Source organism: Podarcis vaucheri (genome assembly GCF_965113315.1).
Source record: "Podarcis vaucheri genome assembly, chromosome: 14".
Taxonomy (NCBI): Eukaryota; Metazoa; Chordata; class Lepidosauria; order Squamata; family Lacertidae; genus Podarcis; species Podarcis vaucheri.
This window is the reverse complement of record NC_138752.1, coordinates 52,088,273-52,111,687: the sequence shown is the minus strand read 5'-3', so window position 1 is coordinate 52,111,687 and position 23,415 is coordinate 52,088,273. Positions and strand designations below refer to the sequence as shown.

The 23,415-nt window shown below is 48.5% G+C and overlaps 1 protein-coding gene across 1 annotated transcript in view; it reads right to left on the bottom strand.

Annotated features, from left to right (window-relative positions):
• The window catches only part of LFNG (LFNG O-fucosylpeptide 3-beta-N-acetylglucosaminyltransferase), a 37,532-nt gene extending 25,756 nt beyond the window's left edge, over nucleotides 1-11,776 (bottom strand). The window contains exon 1 of the mRNA XM_082199857.1: nucleotides 11,148-11,776. Within this exon, the coding sequence (XP_082055983.1) occupies nucleotides 11,148-11,570 (423 nt within the window). The 5' untranslated portion in view covers nucleotides 11,571-11,776. The remainder of the gene's footprint in view (nucleotides 1-11,147) is intronic.
• Between the last annotated feature and the right edge of the window lie 11,639 nt (nucleotides 11,777-23,415).

The window sequence follows — 23,415 nt, the reverse complement described above, 5'->3', positions numbered from 1 at the left end:
CATGGCAGCCAGGGAGAAGCTAGTCCAAAAAAATTGCTGCTTAAAGATCGAACAATACCCCATTCCAGCGACCAAGTCTTATGCCAGGAGGGCTGGTCATCCCAGGGCTGCGCCATCTTTGTTTCCACACCACTGGACCCGGGGCAGCCCCAGATCCGCAGCTGGCGCTGCCTGCAAGTGGCAGAAAACCCAGACCACCCGCTTTCCTCGGCGCTGAGGTCTCTCTTCTTTGGCTCTGCACACTAAGACGATTTCTTGTGTGATCCTGTTAAGGCAAATCCCTCGACTCAGCAGGAATTTGCTAAGTTTGGATTAGCTTGCATCTGTATTCATCTCCTTCCCTCCCCCCAGCTGCTCCCTGGCATTGCAGTCCTCTCCCCTCTCCTCTGGCTTCCAGAGTATTTCCACACTGAATCGGCCACAATTCTTAAGAAACCACTTCCAAAAAACAACAGCAGCCCAAAACCACGGACTGGACTCTCCCCTCGGGGCTAGATCATCAGAAGAGCTTCTGCCAGGGTTGGATTACAGTGAGATGCAAAAGAGAAGATGGGAGGGGAGAAAATGCGAGTCCTCATTGCCAGCTAGATCAGCCTTTCGCTGTCCTGGCATCCTCCATCTTTATGGGACTATGATTGCCATCAGCCCCAAGTTGGCCTCGATGGACACACTGCAGAACAGTGTTCCCCAAACTTGGTTTTCCAGCTGCTTTTGGACTACAGTTCCCATCATCCCTGGCCGCTGGTCTTGCTAGGTAGTGATGATGGGAGTTGTAGTCCAAAAACAGCTGGGAACCCAAGTGGGAACACTGGTGTAGGCCAAATCATCACAAGGCTGGAGATAGGCTCACAATGGTAAAGCTGGAAATGATGGGTGGTGTGTGTTGCAGAAATGGGAGTTGAGTAGTCCAGCTGTTGGAAGTTTGGGTGCAACTCACCTTAGAGCATATGATTTTTCTCATGGGTTTAAACCAGGGGTCAGCAAACTTTTTCAGCAGGGGGCTGCTGGTCCACTGTCCCCCACACCTTGTGGGGGACCAGACTATATTTTTTGGGGGGGAAATGAATTCCTATGACCCACAAGTAACCCAGAGATGCATTTTAAATAAAAGGACACATTCTACTCATGTAAAAACACGCTGATTCCTGGACTGTCTGCGGGCTGAATTTAGAAGGCGATTGGGCTGGATCCAGCCCCTGGGCCTTAGTTTGCCTACCCATGGTTTAAACCGATGGGGTGAGGGACAGATATCTTTAACCTCTTGAAACGAACCCTCTCCCGCCCTCTCTCATATGAGACCGATATTCTCGGGTTGCATCCTGCTCACAACTTCCTCCTCCTCCTCACATTTCTCAGTCTTCAGAGAGCAAAGGAGCAAGCATGGCTGTCTTGTTCTTCTCTAGACCAGCTGGTGAGACTAGAACCGCAAACTCTTTTCTCCAAGTTATAAATTTCCTACAATGGACAACTTTATTGCTTCCTTACCTACGAGCATCTCTGAGGGTGTGTTTGCCATAAGCAGAGACTGCTCTTTAACAAAGCTTCACTCATTGAAGGGCTGCTCACTCTTGAAAAGGTTGCAATAGGTAACCGATCCTGCTATCCCATTACTAGAAGTGCAAGGTCTTCATTTAGAGGCAGAGCAGGAAACTGATAGGTGCGGGGTCAGAAAGTTGCTTTGTGCACAAAACAAGGGGCAGGATCCAACTGCACAGTGTGTTAACCGCTAGTCCCTGTGCATGCATTGTGTCAAATGCAACCGCCTACACTCCATACGTAAAGTAATTCTTTATGGGTTCTCATCTGAAAGTTATTCTAACTGCGGCGGTCAATCACTGGCGGTGCCTGCTGAGAGTTGCTAGAAACATCACCAAGCCCTCAAGTTATTAGCAGCTTTGGTGTCTGGGAGGGTATTTCCGTACGCAGTTTACGTGGCAGCAAACCCCGGCGGGGTGGCGGTAAAAGGGGAACCATACACAGAGCTGATTTACTGGAACTAAACAGTTGCCCTCTGGCTATATATATGGACGGTGTTGCAAGACACTGTGGGGAAGTACAGTATGCCCTCAACTGATGTGGGGGTTACGTTCTGGGGGTCGCGCCTAAAGCCCAAACTGTATATATTCAAAACAGATTGGGTGCAATGGTGGGTGGATTTGCCAAAATCTTTTTTCCGGCTGCCCCCCCCCTTTATTTATTGTCTAGTGCATAAAGCTAAACGTAAATTACAAGCTTACTGCAAAGCCCTCCACCATCTCCTGGTCATAAGAACATAAAAAGAGACTGCACAACAGTCTTTTCTACTGTTAACTGAAATTACCATGAAGTGTTTTAAATTGGTTTTAACTGTTTTTATTTAAAATTTTCATATTTCTTGTAAACCATCGTGGTTTAATAACAATCAAGCAGTACAGTGGTACCTCAGGTTACATACGCTTCAGGTTACAGACTCTGCTAACCCAGAAATTAGTGCTTCAGGTTAAGAACTTTGCTTCAGGATGAGAACAGAAATCATGCTCCGGCAGCGGGAGGCCCCATTAGCTAAAGTGGTGCTTCAGGTTAAGAACAGTTTCAGGTTAAGAATGGACCTCCGGAACGAATTAAGTACTTAACCCGAGGTATGACTGTATATAAATTTCATCAAATAAATACAAATGCACTGAGCATCTGCAGGAAATAGCTACTGGTATTTGGTCAAAGTAGGACCCTCTTGGGAAGCTCTCACTGCCTAGTCACCCAGAGGAGATTCTTACTCACCATGCAGGCGATCAGGCTAGTCACCACTTACAAGCCTGAAACAAAGTTCATTGCATTACTCTTTTTCTCCCTCACAACAGGACCAAGGTCACAAAGCTCACTTGTCCAGGCCTGCTCAGCGATGGTCTCAACCAACAGGGGACCAAGAGGTCATTCTCCTGACCTACCTATGTATGTGCAATTAAAAAAAGACCCTGTGAAGCAGCATCCCCAAAAGGCTGGTTTAGGAAGCCCTTCTCATGATTTGGGGAATTAACTGGTTCTTAGGAATGCCAGGTCAAATGGAGAGAGGACTCATTTGCCAAATTACACATTTTGCTCATTCTGCATGAATAGGGTAAGTCAACTGCACATTTCTGGGTTCTGAAGCACAGCTAAGACCTGAACATGCTGCCTCCCTCTTTGCATTCAAACTACAGGAAGGAAGGATGTTCGGTTTTAGATCTTAACATCTCACAACCACTTTTGCAAACAGCCTGAAAGCAGCTAAAAGAGGAAGGATAAGCTTTAGGGAGATGTTTAATAAATGGCAGGTTGATGGGGGAGGGCAGCAAGACCTCGTGCTTTAGATAAACCCCTTAGGGCAGACTCCCCCACCTTCTGCTTCCAGTGTGCAGACTTGGAAAACCAACATGCATCTTTCCCTCAAACATTTGCAAACGGCTTTTTTCCACATGTTGAGCTCTCCTTTCTTTTCGGTCTCGACTCCAAAATAGCTCCCTATGATCTACGCACCAGTCATTTCCCTTTGCACACAAACACAAGGAAAGGTCAGGTAGGCACATCAGAAGCGGAACACACGGCAATAGTTTGAAAACAAGACAGTGTAGGAACTTCAGTGAAGCTGACATGATTTCCCCCCGGCTGGCTGGTTGGCTTCGCTAAAGAGGTGGCAGTGTGGAAAGGGCCATGCCAGGATGCCACCCAACGCACCATGGTAGGGCAGTGTGCCAGTGTAGCTGAAGAACAGTATAAGCTGTTTCATCGACACAATCTTCATGGAGACATTTCCCTGTGAAGAAAGGTTACAGCGCTTTCGTTCAAAGAAACGGCAAGCAAGAAGCGACATGGGTGGGAGTTTATAGATGTACGCAGGGCATGGAGGAAGTGGGCAGAGAAAAGCTTCTCGAACTCCAAATCATGGGCCTCCACTGAAGCTGAAAGTTTGAAGATCCAGGATGAGAGAGATTCTTTCTTCATGCCTAGTTAAACTGTGGAACTCACTCCCACAGGAAGCAACGACGGGTCACCAAGAGGACTGAGCAAACTCAAGAGGGAGAAGACTATCAATGGCTACGAGACTAGGATCTGCCCTTTCCCAATGGTAAATAATAATAATAGTAATTATTATTATTATTATTATTATTATTATTATTATTATTATTATTTATACCCCGCCCATCTGGCTGGGTATCCCCAGCCACTCTGGGAGGCTTCCAACAGAACACTAAAATACAATAACCTATTAAACATTAAAAGCTAAACAGAGCTGCCTTCAGATGTCTTCTAAAAGTCTGGTAGTTGTTGTTCTCTTTGACAACTGGTGGGAGGGCATTCCACAGGGCGGGTGCCACTACTGAGAAGGCCCTCTGCCTGGTTCCCTGTAACCTCACTTCTCGCAGGGAGGGAACCGCCAGAAGGCCCTTCGCACTGGACCTCAGTGTCCGAGACCCTTGTCTCATGCAGAAAGGGAGCTTCCCTTTCTTCCTTCACCCTGAGAGATCCTTCCTTCCCGGCCTCTCACAGGGGGCCTTTCACCAGACATTCCCTCCTTGTTCTGAAGTAGATCTTCACTCACCCCACCATCCCTGGAGGGAAAGGGGCTGCCATTCTGTGGTTTGCTTCAGATACCAAAATGTCTTGGGGCTGACTTCCGGAGGCGGCGCGAAACGGCAATGGCGGTCCTCTTCGCGCTGTGAAGAGGGGCTCCGCGGAAAAGGGTCGTCCGCTGCAGAAGTCACAGGAGACGAGAGTTGCGCTTGTGCTCAGGTCTGGCTTGCTGGTGTCCCACCAGCACCTGGTTGGCCACTGTGAGAACCGGATGCTGGGCTTGATGGTCCCTCTTCTTATGCTCTTATGATGGCAGAGTTGACTTTTGAAGCAGAACATGTGTGCAATGGCAACGTACATGAACTGAAGCATGTCTTGAGTCCAGGGGAGACATCCCTCATCATTACAGAACGTGAAAAGGGATTCCACCCACATGTCAATGGCAAGATGCAACTGTGGCAATTCCCAAGGAATTCCCCGCTCTGCTTGAAGCCTGTAAAAGTCTCCATGCCACAGAGAAGCTGTGCTAATGTGGAACAGAGAAGACAACGAGGAGGAAATGGTGTCTAGAGAAGAGAGGCCCCACGGCTACAGTCAACTCAATTTCCCCCCTGAGAAAGAGGGTACATCATGATTAGCAAGAGATCAACTGTTAAAAGGTTGTAGGACCCTCGTACCTATGGGACTGCCTCTCCTGGTATGTCCCATAGAGGAATTTACGGTCTTCAAACAAAAACATTTTGGAGATCCTGGGCCACAGGGAGGTTAGGCTGGCCTCAACCAGAGCCAGGACTTTTTTGGCTGTGGCTCTGATCTGGTGGAAAGCTCTGTCACAAGAGACTAGGGCCCTGCGGGACTTGACATCTTTCCGCAGGGCTGTTCTGCTTGGCCTTTGGTTTGGACTCAGACTGACCCTTCTGTTTCCCTCCCCTTATGGTTTTGACTTTTAAAATGAGGCTGCATTTTAAATTGCATTTTAACCTGTATTTTAAATTGTGTTTTTTTTCTTTTTCTTTTTTTCTTATTATGTTTTTATTGAAATTTTATTGGTGTTAGCCGCCCTGAGCCCGGCTCTGGCCAGGGAGGGCAGGGTATAAATTTTATTATTATTAATTATTATTATTATTATTATTATTATTATTATTATTATTATTAGGAAGAGCTTGGCTGCTGGATCCAGCCAAAGGCCCATGTAGCCCTGCTTCCTGTTCTCCCGGGGGCCAGCCAGGCGCCTCTTGGAAGCCCACAATGTCTCCCCACCGGAGATTTCCCGCAACTGGCATTCAGCCTGAGACAGCCGAGGCAGGATGCAATCATGGCCAATGGCCACCGATTATCCTTCATGAATTGCTCTAATCCTCTTTTCCAAAGCCATCCATGTGGGCGACCATCCCTACATGTGGTGTTGGCAGATTCCATAGCCACCTCATGAGAAGAGAAGACTCCCTGGAAAAGACCCTGATGTTGGGAAAGATGGAGGGCCCAAGGAGAAGGGGACGACAGAGGACGAGATGGTTGGACAGTGTTCTCGAAGCTACCAGCGTGAGTTTTACCAAACTGTGGGAGGCAGTGGAAGACAGGAGTGCCTGGCGTGCTCTGGTCCATGGGGTCACAAAGAGTCGGACACGACTAAACAACAACAACAAAATAGCATTCTGTGAAAAAGAACTTCCTTTGGTCTGTGCTGAATCTCCCAGCGTTCAGGTTGTCCTCCAATGCAGAGAAAAGCTTCTCCCGATCCACTTCCACCACGACACGCCTCATTCTACGTACCTCTGCCACCATCCTCTCTTATTCACCTCATTTCCCCCCAGCAACCAGGAAGCCCAAAATGTTGTAACCCTTCCCCCCAGCGGAGTTTGCTCCCCCACCTGATTCATTTGGCTTTCCCTTTTCTGAACCTCTTCCAGGAAAGAGGAGGAAGGAGAGCCTGTGAGCCTGGCCGCTTGTCTGATCCAGTTCACAATGTGACATGCTCAAGTTTTAGATATATCCACAAAGGACCATCACCTGCTACTGTTGCAGCACATCAGCACTGATACGGAAGTGTGGGAGCCCCGATCCACTTAAAAACAGAACACATATTGGGGGTGCGGAGAGAAAAGACTGTTGCAAACTTAGGCTACCTCCGAGCAAAGAGTCAGCTCCTATCAAAGCTATAAATCAGTGGAGCTTACAGGCTAGTTTTAACTAAGAGTTTATCCCAGAGAATGCCGGGCATTTTGGCAAGGCAGCCAGCTGATCATTCCATTAGAGGTCCCTAGCTCTGGTCCCGTCGTCCCCCCCCCCCCACTGCACAAAACTACGGTGCCAATCACCCCTAAACTAGTCTAAGTCTGCGCTGTAGCAAGGCCAAGATTTGCTGACCCTTCACAGCCCAGCGCCATCCATCAAAGGAGTTCCTTTGAACAAAGCTTTGGCTTACAGCACTTTCCTCATCCTGGTGCCCTTGAGATATTTTGGATATTTTGGTCATGCTGCCTGGGGCTAATGGGAGCTGTAGCCTCAAAAATAATCTGGAGGGTGGGCAAGGCGAGTTTACAGTCTTCCCCAGAGGCCACTGCATTATGCAAAACTTTCAGGATTCCGAAGGTCAGTCTTTGAACCTGAGAATGCAAATCTGCACGGAGAGGTTGGGACATCTCACCAATTCTCCTCCCTCTCTGCTGTGATGCAAGACGGGCTTTGGGAAATTCAGTTTGCCTACACCTCAAGCACTGGAGGAGAGAGGTGTCACTCAGACACCCAGGCCAAGAAGAGGCAATCTGGATTTTTGCCCCACTTCCCCCTGACACCCCCCCCACCCCACAACATCTCTAGGCAACCTGACCTGGCCACTGTGAGCTCCGGCGAGCTCCTCCGCTCCGTTCCCACGGAAAAGCACCACACAAGCGGCTGCAGAGTCTTTCTGCCGAGTCTTTTCTCAGCCCCCGGGAGAAAAGGGGCTTTGTTAGCTTGCCTGGGGAGACAGCGTGAGAGCAGAGCCGCTAGGCTCTGGGAAGGCCGAGAGGACAAACAAGGCGGAACAAAAAAACCAGAAGAAAGACGGAATCCGTGAAGGGGGGAAAGGGGCCAGCCTTTCCCAGGATTGTCGGTAGGTGTTGGGGGCCTCGCCCACCTCTGGGCTCCCACACATGTGTAGAGGCTGGAGATCCATGCTGGACCGTCTCTGCTGTGTGGCCAAGACGCAAAGTGACCATGAGAAATGGCCCATGAGAGAGATGGAAGGATGCTCTAAAGATCCGGGTACCCAGCTGGGTCACCAATGGCTCAGCAGTAGCAAGGCACTGCTGCCACAGGCTAAGGGAGTTATCACTAGGGATGCTTGAACCACTAGGGATGTTTTGCTCGTTCCTCAGTTTGAAGCAAACAGACCCAATTCCTACTCCCTGCGCAAGGGCATAAGGAGAGCCCTGCCAGATCAAATGCCCATCAAGGCCAGCATCCTGCTCTCTCAGCAGCTAATCAGGTGTCTGTGGGAAGTCAGAAAGAAGGAGCAACAGCTCTCTGCTTCCGCTCACCTGGGATTCCCAGCCTCCAACAGCAGAGGGAGATCATAGATACTGTGGATTGTGGTCAATGATAGATGCTTTCTCCACGATAATACATGGAGCAGAAAGCAGTTGTCCTTTGACTTTTGCACTCCTCTGAGTTCGGGAAAAACTGTAAAACTGGGGGTTTACAAAGTACTGCGCAAGTGACTGCCTCTGTGTCGCTTTTGCACCTGGTTTCTTTAAAAAAAATAGGGTAGCAGTAAGATTTTTCTGGAGTTGTGGCAGACGTGTGCAAGCTACCAAGTAGTTTACATGCACACTTCAGGTTCCCAGGCTATCATTTGTATGGATGCAACATCAGGCACTAATTTAATCCACAGGACAAAAGTGGATCAAACCAGTGCTAAAATTCACCATCAGCAATGGGCTTAGTCATTCTCTCTGTCCTGCCTTAGTTTCTCCACCTGTAAAAAGAAAACCCATCCTTTGTTGGTGTACAGGGGCAGAATGAAAAAAGAACCCACATTTGGAGAATTAAGATGGTTGTATAAATAATAATTTTTGAGAATCGCTAGCACTTTAATGCTAATTTTTTAAGCCATGAAACTTCCCAATTCTTCATCTCCAATTGTTTTGGGGGCATCCAGGAATTCCAGTCACAGTTTAGGAAAGGGGGGCACTTGGTGACTGAAGACATCCCCCCTCTTGGCTCTAAAACAAGCCTGAGAATTCTTTTTTCCCCCTCCCTCCCCTTTTTCTTTATGCAAATGAGCCTGGTCTTAAGTCTCTGCTTTACATCTGACAAAGCCCAGTCCAGCGACACAAATTGCATTTCATGCTCCTCAGTCTCCAATCTTCCTGAGAGAGAGAACACAGAGAAGAGAAAGAGGGAGGGGAAGATTTGGGGAGGAGGGAATAAACAGGCACCGGAGCCTGAGAAGAGGGAATCATTAAAGCCATCAGTTTGTTAGGGAGCAGATTTAAATAATGAAGCAGCTCTCCGGCAGTCACACCAAGGGGGAAACTTTGCAGAGATGCTTTGCCAACCTGGCCTTTTCCAGATGTTTTGGTGATGCTGATGGGAGCTGTGGTCCAAAACATCTGGATGGCACCACCACGTTGCAAAGCCTGAACTAAGGGACAGGAGGCCAGCTCCACGTAACCTAACAGTCACAGGAATGCTCAGCTACACAAGCCAATGTGTTAAATAAAATCATCATCATCATCATCATCATTCTACTTTCCACCTTGTAAGCTGGTCTGACACCAGATTCAAACTGTTAGCCATTCCCCTTAGAATTGCCCTTTCATGCTGAGAAGCCTTGTTTTGCCTTGTTTGACAGAAAGTCCCCTAGAATTCCCTCAATCAAGCCTGAAAGTGGTTTTTAAAATGTAGCAGAAACCAGGGCTGATCCACCCATGAGACAATTTAGGTGACCATCTCACATGGCAGGATCCACAGGGACAGCAGATCCTGATGTAGATCTTCCCTCACCCCTTCTTCTCTGGTGGGGAGGGGGGAGGAACCAGTTTAGGTGCCAAAATGTCTTGGACTGGCCCTGGCAGAGACACACACTGTCTCTGAAGTGCTATTATCACATCTGGTCTGTACTGGGACAGGGGGCACTTCAATCTGCTGCTGCTGGAAAACTTACGGTAATTCCTAGCAAAGCAGTTCAAGGGTAGCATTCACAGCCACACTGGCAAGAACCTTGTAAGGCTCAGGTGGGGCAATTGCATGCACATTTGCTTGCAGTGGTACGGTGCAATGCTTTCTTGCTGGGAGAAAAGATAGGCATGCAAGGTTTTGAATAGAAACCTCTTCTGCTCAAAACTTTGCACACCTGTCTGCCCTAACAGGTATCCAATATGGCTGTTTGGGTCCATACACTTCCCGTTGACCAACTTTGTAGCAATTACAGTACCTAGAGCAAACTAGACTCGAAGGGAGAACAAGGCATCTCTCACCCCATCCAACACCCTTTTCAATTTATCACAGAATCTCAACTGATAACATTATGTTGCCCCCTTGCCTCCATTTGCAGGGGGGAAATGCACTTAGAGTAACTGACAGGGCATCCACATTCTGAAAAGGGTTAGGTTGGGGAGGAAGGGACCGCTTGAGCATGTGCAGAGTGCCTTTCACCATTGAGTCAACCACAGAGCAGTTCTGCCCATTTCAGAGTAGGGATTACATTTCAAGCTTCAGATACACACCTCTCTTTTTAAGCAAGCACTATTGCCCTGCTGCAACGCGTGGAAACAATGAAAGCCACAAAAGGAAAACCTGTGTGTGTGCGCGTACTCAAGCAAGAGAAATAAGCCTCCCTTGACTGAAACCATTTATAGGAGGGCAGCAAAAGAGGGAGGGAGGCTGGCTGGCTGGCTGTGTGGGCTTGTGGCAGAGGAGCGTGCCTCACTTTCCCTCCCTGGGGGGCAAGGGCGGAGACGGCACAGATCAAGGCGCTGGGCTTGCAGTTACTCGCCAGCCCGCATCCTTCCTGCTCATTAGCACGCTGTTGGCACGGGCTGGCACCGTGCAGCAGCCGCCCACTCGCTGCAGGCAACCCGCGCTTTCTGGATGGGTGCTAGCGATCCGAGGGGCCTCTGCGCGCGCGGAAGCGGGTTCCCCGGGGCTTCCTTGCCGCCGCCACCACAAACTCATTTCCAGGTCAAGGCTCAGCCTGGAAGATACGCTGCCCGGGAACACAGCACCCCCACAGCACAACCCCTCAACCCATTTCCCGTCCCAAAGCTCAGCTTTGGCACCGCCAGCAATGCTCAAAGCCGAGTATACCCTTGAGCATGCACAGAGTGCATTCACCCAACACCGCCACAAGTCTTCCAGCAACAGGGGATCGGGTTTGTGTTTTGTTTTTTGGCAGTTCATCTTATTTAAAAATAAATGCACAGCATCCATCCCATAACTGGGAGGTGGGAAGCAGTGGCGTAGCGTGGGGGGTGCAGGGGGGGCCGGCCGCACCGGGCGCAACATCTGGGGGTTAGGGTTAGGGGGCGCAAATCCACGGGTTAGGGGGCAGAAATTACTTGCCTTGCCCCGGGTGCTGACAACCCACGCTACGCCACTGGTGGGAAGACCCCCCCGCCGCCGCCCCATCTCCTTACCATGTCCTTGTTGCGCGAGATCCACGTATCGAGCAGCAGCTCCAGCCTCGACTTGTGGAACTTCTTGGTGGTCTTGACGGCGATGAAGACATCCTGGGGCGAAATGTCCTCCAGCTGCGGCCGGGCCGCCCTCCCTTCCTCCGGGCCGCCTCCCACCGCCGAGGCCGCCTCCGCCTTCCCCCGGGCCAGCTTGGAGAAGTAGGCGCTGAAGCTCCGCACATCGTGGTGGCTCTGCCCCGAGGGCAACGCAGCTCGCAAGCCCGCCGCGTCGCCCTCGAAGGGCTGCAGGAGGAGGCCGGCGCCGCCGCCGCCCCCCAGGCTCAGCACCTGCCCCTTCTGCTGGTCCACTACCAGCACCAGGAAGCAGGTCAGCATGGAGCCCACTAAGGACAGCAGAAGCTTCTTCCCGCAGCTTTTCAGCATCGCGGATTTCGGAGGTTTTGCAGTTTTAATTAAGTGCAAATTTAGCGGCGGGGGGGTGGGGACGACAACCGCTGCCCAGGTGCGCGCGAGGCACAACAGCCCTGCAAAGACTTCCCCTGCCTCGCTCCAGCAGAAACAGCAGCAGCACCAGCAGCCACCCCGCCCCGGGTCTCCCCTTCCTCCCAGCGCGCCGAGCTCAGCGCCGATCGCTTGGCTGCAGCGACTCAGCCGCGATTTAAAAACTCCTCTCTCCGCGGCCCCGCCCCTTTGCTCTGAGTGGCTGGCTCGGGCCGCGCCCACCGAGGGAGGGGGCGGGCTCAGAACGTTGCAACATTGCGGGACGCGGGGCCCCCGGGCTGGAAGGTAGCGGCGGGTCTCCCACGTGGCTAGGAAAAGCGGGGCGGGGAGGACGGAGGCTATTAAAGTGAGGGAGGGTCTCCCTGGTCGTAAAGCTCGCTTGCAACAAGGCAGAGCGACGCGGTGGGGTTTTATGCGGAAGGGGACCAGCCCCCGCTTGGAGAGAAAGCGTGCTTTTAAAAAAAAAGTGTTGGAAAGGCATTCTTCCTCGCTCCTGCCATTCGCAAAACAGCCACTAGAATATATATATATTTGAAACAGGGAAAACAGACACACACGCACACCCTGCAAGCTAAAAGCCCGTTCTCTGTGCTGGACTCGGTGGAGAGCGGTTCTCTGAGCATGTGTAAAATGTGCTCCCTTTAGCAGCACATACACTAAAATTGGAAGGACACAGAGAAGCTTATCTTGGTCTGAAGGCAGCCCTGTATCAGGAAGTTGTTAATGTTTGACGTTTTACTTTGCTTTTATATGTACTGTAAGCCCATAGCTGTCAACCTTCCCTTTTTTTGCAGGAAATTCCCTTATTCCAGCACCTCTTCCCACTGCTATCCTGGATTGTTAGATATCCCATAGACTGTCCCCGGGACAGGTGAGGCTGCTGATCCCTTATTTTCAAATCTGAAAGTTGACAGCTATGTGTAAGCCGCCCGGAGTGGCTGGGGAAACCCAGCCAGATGTGCAGTGTAGTATTATTATTGTGCCCTTTTGGATAGCTGTTGCAAATGGTGTGACTGCGTGTTAAGGGTCAGGCGCTTTGGGGGGAAAGGATGCCTCAATTTCCTTGCCCAAAAAGTCCTTTGGGGAGGTGAGGAAGAGGCAGTCCAGAAGTTCTGAAGCTCAGCAGGTTGGAAAACATCCCTCTGGAAAGAGTAGTAGGCCATACTCTGGGGCTAGAGGGTCAGATTGTGGCTGGATGATGGTCACCATGGATGGCTGCACGGCTTTCCTCCGCCTTCATTTTATTCCCGCTCCATGACCCTGCGAGGTAAATTCGTCTGGGAGATGTGACTGGTGTAAGTCACCCAGTGAGTTTCATAGCGGAGTGAGGGTTCAGCATAAGAGGCAAACAAGGTGTGATTAGGTCACCCAAGGAGGTCTTTCCAAGGCTGCCAACAGGATTTCCTGGGCGTCAGACGCTGTAGGTTGATTAGGGCCCCTGCACTCCCCATCCCACCCTATTGAGAATAACTGCTGCTTCTGTACATGCATCTTAAAAAGCAGAGACATCACCATGCCGACAAAGGCCCGTATAGTTAAAGCTATGGTTTTCCCAGTTGTGATGTATGGAAGTGAAAGCTGGACCACAAAGAAGGCTGATCGCCGAAGAATTGATGCTTTTGAATTCTGGTGCTGGAGGAGACTCTTGAGAGTCCCATGGACTGCAAGAAGATCAAACCTCTCCATTCTGAAGGAAATCAGCCCTGAGTGCTCACTGGAAGGACAGATCCTGAAGCTGAGACTCCAATACTTTGGCCACGTCATGAGAAGGGAAGACTCCCTGGAAAAGACCTTGATGTTGGGAAAGATGGAGGGCGCAAGGAGAAGGGGACGACAGAGGACGAGATGGTGGGACAGTGTTCGCAAAGCTACAAACATGAGTCTGGCCAAACTGCGGGAGGCAGTGAAAGACAGGAGTGCCTGGCGTGCTCTGGTCCAGGGGGTCACGAAGAGTTGGACACGACTAAACAACAACAAATGTACATGCATCAATTGTAGTGAAGCCTGCCTTGCAGGACTGCTGCAAATATAAAAGCGGGGAGAGAAGAGGATAATGTTCACAACCTTGAACAGCTGGGTGGAAAAGCAAGATACAAATGTATGATGCCACATAGTGCAGAGTTAAACTATGGAACTGGCTCCCACAAAAGGCCGTCACGCCCTCCCCTTGATAATTTTCATTGCCCTTTTCCAACTCTACAATATCCATTTTCAAGTGAGGCGACCAGAACGGCATGCGGTCAGACCCATTGGTTCACCTAACTAAGTGTTGCAAAGGTTGGATTAACCATTAAGCAAAATAAGCACCTGCTTAGGGCATCAAGGGAAGGGCAGGGGCACCAAATAAATTTCCCATTGCCAGATTTTTAACATTAATGGTCACAAGTTGCTCAGCTGAGCGTTCATTTTCTCAGTTGAAGTCTATTAAAAATCCCAACAGAACAACTACGCAACAGGGCAGGCTGGATGCCTTATCTCCACCAAGCATAGAAGCAGATGTGTTACATAAGTTTTGAGAATCTAATCAGAGGCTTTGCAATTAGAGAAAGTAGGAGAAAAATTATCAAATATAAATAAAGTGGAAGTATATAAAACCAAACATTTTCCATCTTACTGTAGGTTTCATTTCATTTCAAAAAATAAAATTTTATTCTATGGTTTCTTATTGTTTACAATTTGAAATAGATATATATATGGGTGCACCAAAATATTTTAGGTGCTTGGGGCCTCTAAAGGTCTTAATCCAACCCTGAGTGTTGTTTACACTGATTCTCCAGAGTTTCATTTGGGACATTTGCAGCCATGCCTGGAGATGTCAGTGGTTGAACCTCAGCCCCTTTTGCATAAGGGAACATGTGGCTGCCCAGATGTTTTTGGACCACAGTTTTTATCAGGCTTGACCCTAGTGACTGGAGCTGCTTGCAGTTGGCATAAGGCACCAACCTTATATTGATCATATCTCCAAAGGCAGTCCTGGTAGTCCTCCTTGAACTGACCAGGACTCTGTTACTTAAACGACTTGCTGGGCACTTTGCAAGGGACTTGTGCCATTTTAAGTTAAAAAGAAATCTGCAGGCACAGTGTAAACCAAACATTTGCATTTACCAGCCTGGCAAACAGATGTCTCTTCCTTAATGCATCCCAGTGTTATACGAAGATCATTTCTCAGTGGAAATGGAGATGGATATAATGAGCACAGTCACTTTGTGATGAATGATAAAAAAATATATTAAGCTGCAGCAATGTGGTAGACATATGGCATGTTGATGAACTGGCTGTTTTTAGACCCGTAATTACTCCCATTCCACCTGCCACATGCCCAGTATCTGAAGAAGTGTGCGTGCACATGAAAGCTCATACCAGTAACAAACTTAGTTGGTCTCTAAGGTGCTACTGGAAGGAATTTTTTTATTTTGTTTTGACTACGGCAGACCAACACGGCTACCTACCTGCAACTAGTTTTCCAAATGTTTACTATCTTTTTTGCCACCTGCCATTGGCTAAAATACTGTTGTGCAGACCTCAATCTCCAAGTTCCAAGAGGCTCCGGGGGCTCAGAGCATTATCCCCTCAGTAGATCTTGCTTCTCCCTCAAGTTTCCAGAGGCGACCACTGCCCAGCACAGAGCAAGGCCTGCCTCTGGGTCTCTAGCTTCCAGCATCAGTCAAGCTCACACACAACAACAACTCCACCCCCCCCCCATTGTTCTCCATCCTAGGATGACTGTGGCATCTAGCCAGGTGAGGTGGGGAAGTGCCCACAGATCTGTCTCTATGGCAACAGAACTCGCTCTTTTAAGATGCAGATGTCAGTACTTAGACAAAGGAACTGGTCTGATAGGTTTCCTCTTATAGACCCTGCCCTCACAGATTCAGGATAGCAAGTTTGGAAGGGACCCCATAGCATCATCCAAACTGACCCTGCCAAACTCATTACAATACTATGATGTAAGAACAGCATTGATTCGGACTAAAGACGGCCAGAGGTGTGCCTAGGATGGCCCTGTATCCTACTTTACAGAGGACAGCCTTCTATTTGATGTATCCTTCTTTCTTAATAGGTTTGTTGTTCCAAGCTATAAAATTATGTACTCTTTAAGCAGTTTAGATATCCAAATAAGCAAATAAAATGTGAGGGTATCACGTTATTTCATTGGCTGTGCTGGCTGAGGCTGATGGGAGCTGGAGTCCAGGAGCATCTTGGGTCACAGCTTCCTCACTCATGCTCTGTTTAGTTAAAGCTCTGGTTTTCCCAGTAGTGATGTATGGATTTGAGAGCTGGACCATAAAGAAGGCTGATCGCCAAAGAATTGATGCTTTTGAGTTATGGTGCTGGAGGAGACTCTTGAGAGTCCCATGGACTGCAAGAAGATCAAACCTCTCCATTCTGAAGGAAATCAGCCCTGAGTGCTCACTGGAAGGACAGATTGTGAAGCTGAGGCTCCAATACTTTGGCTACCTCATGAGAAGAGAAGACTCCCTGGAAAAGACCCTGATCTACTTCAGCATCTGAGTCAGAGGCTTCTTTATCTTCCTGATCATTTCCATCCATGTAGGTGCAGCTCAAATATTCTATGATTCTATGGCACACAGTTCCCCACTATGGCAAGATGTCATGCATTTCTATTTAAAAGGCAGTGATTATTCTAAATTTTGTGTGCATGTGTGCACACAATCATGCACTAATGTCCTGCAAATCTGCGTCCTCTCCTCTCTTCTTAAGTGATGCCTAAGCAACTACCCTTATAGGAAGCCCCCAAAGGATGTTGGCTTGCCAAACGTCCCCCTGTAAGAGTCTTGTTGTATCTCCTGATTGGAGAAATGTGTTTAAGATTATCTCTCAAGCTATGCATAAAAAGCTTTGTCTTTTGTTATTTAGTGGAAATAAACTGCCGTCTTCTGAAAACCTTTAGCCAAACGCTACCTCTGTCAAAATGTTGTAATAAATGAGGTAGGCTCCATTAGACTCAGTGGGATGCACATCTGGGTAAACATCCATAGTACTGCATTGTTAACTGGGTTAATTCCTTGATAAATCCTTTCAAGGCAGGGCTGTTTGCTAGCTAGAAGCACACTGTCGGTTGATAGCCCTGGGAGCTGAACATTTCATGACGAGCCAAGTCACAAGTGTGGACTCTATTCCTGGAATGAGCTGGATGCACATTTCAAGTGCGGAGGCTCGGAGATAATTCACGCAGGAGAATGAGCTGTGCTGCCAAACACATTTTGGTTAGGCCTCAAGCTCAGAAATAGCACAGAACCAGTTGTGTTCTTCTAAGGCAGCTCTTCCCTGAGCTGGTGCCATCTCTGTGCTTTAGATCACAACTCCCATCATCCCTGACAGTTGGCCGTGGTAGAGGCAGCTGATGGGAGTTGGAGTCCAGCAACATTGGGATGGCTGCAGATAAGAGACAGCTCCTGAGGGAAAGCACAAACACGGCACTATGTGGGTGAGTGTGCTTGTGTAACTTACTGTTGTGTTCATCCCCAATCTCCAGGCAGCCAGAGACTCCAGTGGTGCCTATGATTACTGTGATTTTGGTTTCCTGGAAAGAACTTCCTGACAGTAAGAGCTGTTTGACAGTGGAATTTGCTGCCAAGGAGTGTGGTGGAGTCTCCTTCTTTGGAAGTCTTTAAGCAGAGGCTTGACAACCATATGTCAGGAGTGCTCTGATGGTGTTTCCTGCTTGGCAGGGGGTTGGACTCGATGGCCCTTGTGGTCTCTTCCAACTCTATGATTCTATGAAATGAAGGTCAATGGAGACTGTGGAGTCTTTAGGATACATGGTTTTCTTTATACATATATACAGCCTGAGTGTAGGATGGAGGGGCTCACAGCATTAACACCCAAAAATACCCTGCTTCCCCATTAGGGTTCCAAGGGAACCCCAAGCTAGAAGTTTGGGTTCAGCACGGGGCAGACATGTCTCGATGTCCCCACTTCCAGCCTTGCTCAAAACTCACACACAACTCTCCTCTACACAGGTCTCTTGGCCTCTTGTTCTCCACCCTAGGATGGTGTGGCATCCAGTTAGGTGAGGTGGGAAAAGCCCCGCCCCTTTGTCTCTATGGCAACAGAGCAAGTTCTTTGGATATGTCAAATCACAATACTTAACTGGCCAGCCAAAGCCAGGAACTTGTTCAGCAGCCTCTTCTACTGGATTCCAAGGAGGTCTGGAAGGGACCCAGCTGGGGTATCATCCAGACACTACAGTATCTACTGCTGATTCTGCACACTGAATGATGATTGTTATAGATGAGTGCATGCCCTGAGGATGCATGCCAATAAGCTGAAGACTGTAGTCAAGCAGACAAGCTGTTTTGGAAACAGCACCAGTTTCTCAGAAGCAGAAAGCATGCTTTTGAGGTCTCTATTCCCAAGCAGCCTTCTTGCCAACCAGTTAGGGAAATAAAGCCCAGACTTATTTATTTCTCTGGGAAAAAATCCACAAAATATCCCAAGTGCCTTAACAATATGTAGCATGCTTCTAACAATATTTAATGTTTCCTTGGGTGGCTGCATTCCAAACTCCTTTCTAGCCCTCATCAAAGCAAATGAGATTTGCTATCAGCCATCCAAGGCCATCGCTGCTCATTTAGGCAAGCAGCTTCAATCTATCGGTGTATCAAATAAATTAACGTGCTAAACAAAAGCCTAGATTCCCTCATACAATGCTTGCAACAATATACCGGTATTGGACGAAAAGTTCATGTGCACATGAAGGTTTGGGCTGCTTAGATCTGGAAACCAATGTTGTCCAGTTAATAAGGGTGTGGGAATTTTCACATATGAAACAGAAATGCTTTTTTTTTTTGTAAGAGATTTGCGATACTCCCAGATTTTAACACAAGGTGGTTCCATGTGGAATTTTAGAAGCCATTAACCTTTCATTTAATCTAAACTCATTGTGGCAAAATGCTGGTTCTTTTAGCAAGCTGGGGTCAAGGAAGGGAGAGAGAGAGAGAGAGAGAGAGAGAGAGAGAGAGAGAGAGATGGGTGCAATCTTAATTTTAAAGGATTCTGTATTCAGAATGCTTAAAATCCCTGGAGGAAACACACTGCATGGAGCCTTATCTGCAGAGATGCTGAAATAGGAATGCAGATACAAATCAAAGACCCTTTTCAAAAGGACATCAGACCAGAAGGATGTCCTCTCTCCCAGTGCCTTGGCAACAGCCCTCTGGAAATCTCCCAAATGACTGGAGAAACATCAGACAGATGTTTGGGTCCCTGTCAGGCCAGCTGCTGCTTTCGCCGCATTGCCAACCTGCTCCTTGCCATTGCTACACAGTGTCGGCCACAATGCCCTGTCTGTCCAGCTTGGCATGTCCACGGTCTGTGGGATGTCAGCTCCACAAAGCCTTCCAGTCTTCAAGGCCCCACATAAATGAATTACCAAAAGTTTCCCTCTTTAGCTGCAGGCAAAAGACAGTGATTGCGGTTGGTGTGCAGACCGTATTTTTAGTGCGCTGGCTCTGGAGAGCACGCATGCCAGCAGCAGCAGGCCCTTCTGGAGGGCAGGAGACGCCCCCTTTCATCTCTGACCAATTGTTTCACCAGAGGGCAGCTCCCTAGAGAATACGGTGGACTCCAGGCGCACGTCCCCTCCCCAGACTTCCCCTCCAGGCGTCGGCTCTGGTTTTTGGCTTGGGCTGAAAATGTGACTGTCTGCTGAACCCAGAGCAGATGAATGCATGCAGCAAAGGCCGTTGCCTCTTCTCCCTGCAGAACATCTTCTTCAGCACGAAATCCAGGACCCAAACCGGCCACAGGGATCACACTTTGCATTCAGGTACTGTGAGATAAGCTGTACGCCGGCTCCCTCGGTCAATAAAGTGAGATGAGCGCCGCAACCCCAGAGTCAATCATGACTGGACCTAATGGTCAGGGGTCCCTTTACCTTTACTGTGAGATAACTGTGCACCGTACCTTGAACAATGACCCAGGTTCCAGATTCCTCTGCTGCCTCTCTTCCTTTGGTTGGGGAACTTGTTGCCTTCTAGGTGCTGTTGGACTCCAAATCCCATCAGCCCCAGCCAACATGGGGATGATGGGCATTGCAAGGCCAACAGCACCTTAGAGAGCCATGGATTCACCATCCCTGGCCTAGCAGAAAACCTGACGCAGGCCTGTATTAGGAGCCCTGCCAGGGATCTGTATATAAACTTGTAAATCTAGTAAGAGGCACCTGTGTGAAATCTGATTTTGGTACCCAAGGTTTGACTTGATGTGACAGCACAATTGCAAGTAGGGTTTGAGGCTACTTTCCAGGTACACTGCCTCTAAAATGTGGGGAAGGGGGTCCATATAGCCACCACAGGTAATAACTGTTAGTAGGCTGAACCTACTTCAGGGGAATTTCCTTCATATGTGGTGGATGTGTACCTAGGTGAAAGCCTACTGGGACATAATATATAATGAATTAAAAAAGGTTTTTAAATACAATTTCAATAAAAAACCGGAGGCGTTTTTGTTAGGTTTAATTGGAGAAGAAATTCCAAAAAAAGATGTGAATTTGTTTATGTATGCAACAACGGCTGCAAGGATACTCCTGGCTCAGAAATGGAAACTTCAGGAACTTCCAGCATTGGAAGAATGGCAGAGTAAGATGGTGGAATACGTAGAGTTGGCAAAGCTGACAGGGAAAATCCGGAATCAGCGAGACGAACTGTTTCAAAAGGACTGGAGCAAATTTATATTATATATGAAAGAACATTGTAAACGTCTGAAAACGTTTGTAGGTTTGAGTTGAAATGTTTTGTAATGAGAATATAAGGAACTGATTTACATTTAATGAGGGGAAATACAAAAATAGGAGAGAAGGTAAAAAAGTGGTTATAGAAAGGCTAAGAATAAAGTAATGGAAGTCAGAAAGAGGGGCGGGAGGATGTCGATGCTCAGATAGAGCAATGTTTGAGTTTATTGATTTGTGTATTGAAACTGGGATTATGATAAAATTGAAAATGCAATAAAAATTATTATAAAAAAACCTCCTTCACCAACCCGGTGCCCTTGTGATGTTTTGAACTACAACTCCCATCAGCCTCAGCCACAACAGCCAATGGTCAGGGTGATGGAAGTTGTAGTGCCAAACATCTGGAGGCCACCAGGCCGGTGAAGTCTGGCTTAATCCCATTTTAAAGCATTTTGTAAATGATGCAGGCCACCGCTTGAAATATATAAGCAGCAGGGAACTATGCATAGCTCCATCGGTAGAGCATGAGACTCTGAATCTCATGGGTTTGAGCCTCACATTGGGCAAAACATTCCTGCATTGCTGGGGCTGGACTAGATGACCCTCAGGGTCCCTTCCAACTCTGTTGTTCTACGTTATTGGAGGAAAAGCCAACATGGTGCCTTCCACCTGGGATGTTCTGCATGCAAAGGAGATACTCTGCTTACTGGGCGACAGCCCTTCCCTGTAGTGAAAACGTTTACCGTATTTCGCGGCCCACGCAGGGATAAGGTTTCTCCTCCCTGCACACCAGCTGCCAGGATTGTAGGTGGGGTCTCATCCTGTACCTCACACACAAAAGCATGCAAGCTTCTTGTCCAGCCCTGTAGGCAAAAACGTCGCAAATGAATCCACTTGGTTCTCCACTCTGTATCCGGACACCCAACTATGCTGCTCACTTTATTGGTTATTTTAGTTGGGCTTGTTTGCTAGCTTTCTGTGGGGAGCCACACGCAGCACACGAGACAAAGGAACGCAAATGGCCCCCGCCTGCCCCACCCTGCCTGCTGCCTCCTTGCCACCTGTCCTGCTTCAAAAGGGGTTTGTGGCTCAGTGCAGGATTAGAAAAGAACAGGTGGATGTGGCTGGCCTGGTTGGGAAAGGGAAGGAGAGTAAAAGAGAACAATGGATTTTGAACGCATGTGCAATGTTTGCATGTGTTTTTATTTATTTCTGCCTTCCTAGGGTTTTGCCTTCTTGTTTGGGGTGGAGCACGATGCACAGATTGTGGCTGCATATCTTAGAGGCCACATTTATACCATACAGTCATACCTTGGGTCCCAAACGCCTTGCGACTCGAACGTTTTGGCTCCCAAACGCCACAAACCCAGAAGGGAGTGTTCCGGTTTGCAAACGTCCTTTGGAACTCGAACGTCCAACGCGGCTTCCGATGGAGTGCAGGAAGCTCCTGCAGCCGATCAGAAGCCACACCTTGGTTGTCAAATGTTTTCGGAAGTTGAACGGACTTCGGGAACAGATTCTGATTGACAACCAAGGTACGACCGTATATTGAAAACTCTCCAATTCCACTTTAAGCCATCATGGTTCCTCCTCGCCCCCGCCAAAGCATATTGGGAGTTGTAGTCTGTTAAGGGTGCTGAGTGTTTTTAGGAGACCTTCCTATTACCCTCCCAGAACTACAATTCCCAGAATACCCTGTGAAGAGGGATGGATTGTTAAGCAACTAAGACATAGGGGGGAGAGACTTTGGGAGGGCTGGGCTGAAATTCCCCCTCAGCCATGAAGCTCACTGGTTGTCCATAGGCCACTCTCTGTCTCTCAGTCTGACCCATAGGAGCTAACTCCTAGGGGCCAGGAGCCCTTCACTCCCCCAATAAAATATTTCAAGGAGCTGGGCTCCCCAAAACTGATGGGCATTGCCATTCAAATGGTTTATGTGTGACTGATAAAAATGTGACTGATTATTTGGGACGGGGCTTACCTGGCCCCCCCCCAATATTTTATTCGTTGGCCCCCCTGGTCTGACCTGTCTCACAGAGTCGCTTTTCTTGTATGTGTGAGGCAAGGAGAGAACCCCATCCACCAGCTTGCATGGAATTAAAATACAGTGGTACCTCGGGTTACAGATGCTTCAGGTTACAGACATTTCAGGTTACAGACTCCGCTAACCCAGAAATAGTACCTTGGGTTAAGAACTTTGCTTCAGGATGAGAACAGAAATCGTGCGGCGGCAGCGCAGCAGCAGCAGGAGGCCCCATTAGCTAAAGTGGTGCTTCAGGTTAAGAACAGTTTCAGGTTAAGAACGGACCTCCAGAACGAATTAAGTACTTAACCCGAGGTACCACTGTATAACAACATAACAACCTGAGGTACCATTGTATAAGAACCTGAGGTACCACTGTATAACAACAAATAATTCAATTTGGTGGTGGTTGTTTCTAAACTGCTGAGCAGGTAATAAAGACGAAACAGCTAGCGAACCAGAGATGAGGTCAGATGTGAACTTGGAAGCACAACTAGATTCCAAACAATCCATATATATGGTTTTACAATAAAATGTCGTCGATCAAGACCTGTAGAGTGTGACATGCTTCTGCCAATCACATATACAAGAAAGAAACCTGATCAGGGCCACTGCCAAAGAACTGAACCTTTGAATGCAGCACCAAGGCTTCTGCTATTGATGGCCTAATTAAGTGTGAGAGTCTGGAGGTCCGACACTGACATCACTTCTGTTTACATAGCAAGATGCATGGGAACCAGACCTTATCGAAAGGATCGTGCTTAGCTTGGCCTCTTAAAAACCCTTCTGTGTTGCATTAGATGCTCGGGAAGAGCCAGAACTCAAACATTCCCTTGCAATCCCATCAGTAATGGGCCTTTGGGGTCTTTCCAGGAGGAAAGAAGAGCCTGCTGGCTGGATCAGGCCAAGAGCCCATCTAGTGCAGCATCCTGTTCTCACAGTGGCCAATCAGATGCCTGTGGGAAACTCACAAGCGGGACTTAAGCACAGAAGCCCTCTCCCCTTCTGGGGTCTCCAGCACCTGGCATTCAGAATCAATCTTGCCTCCA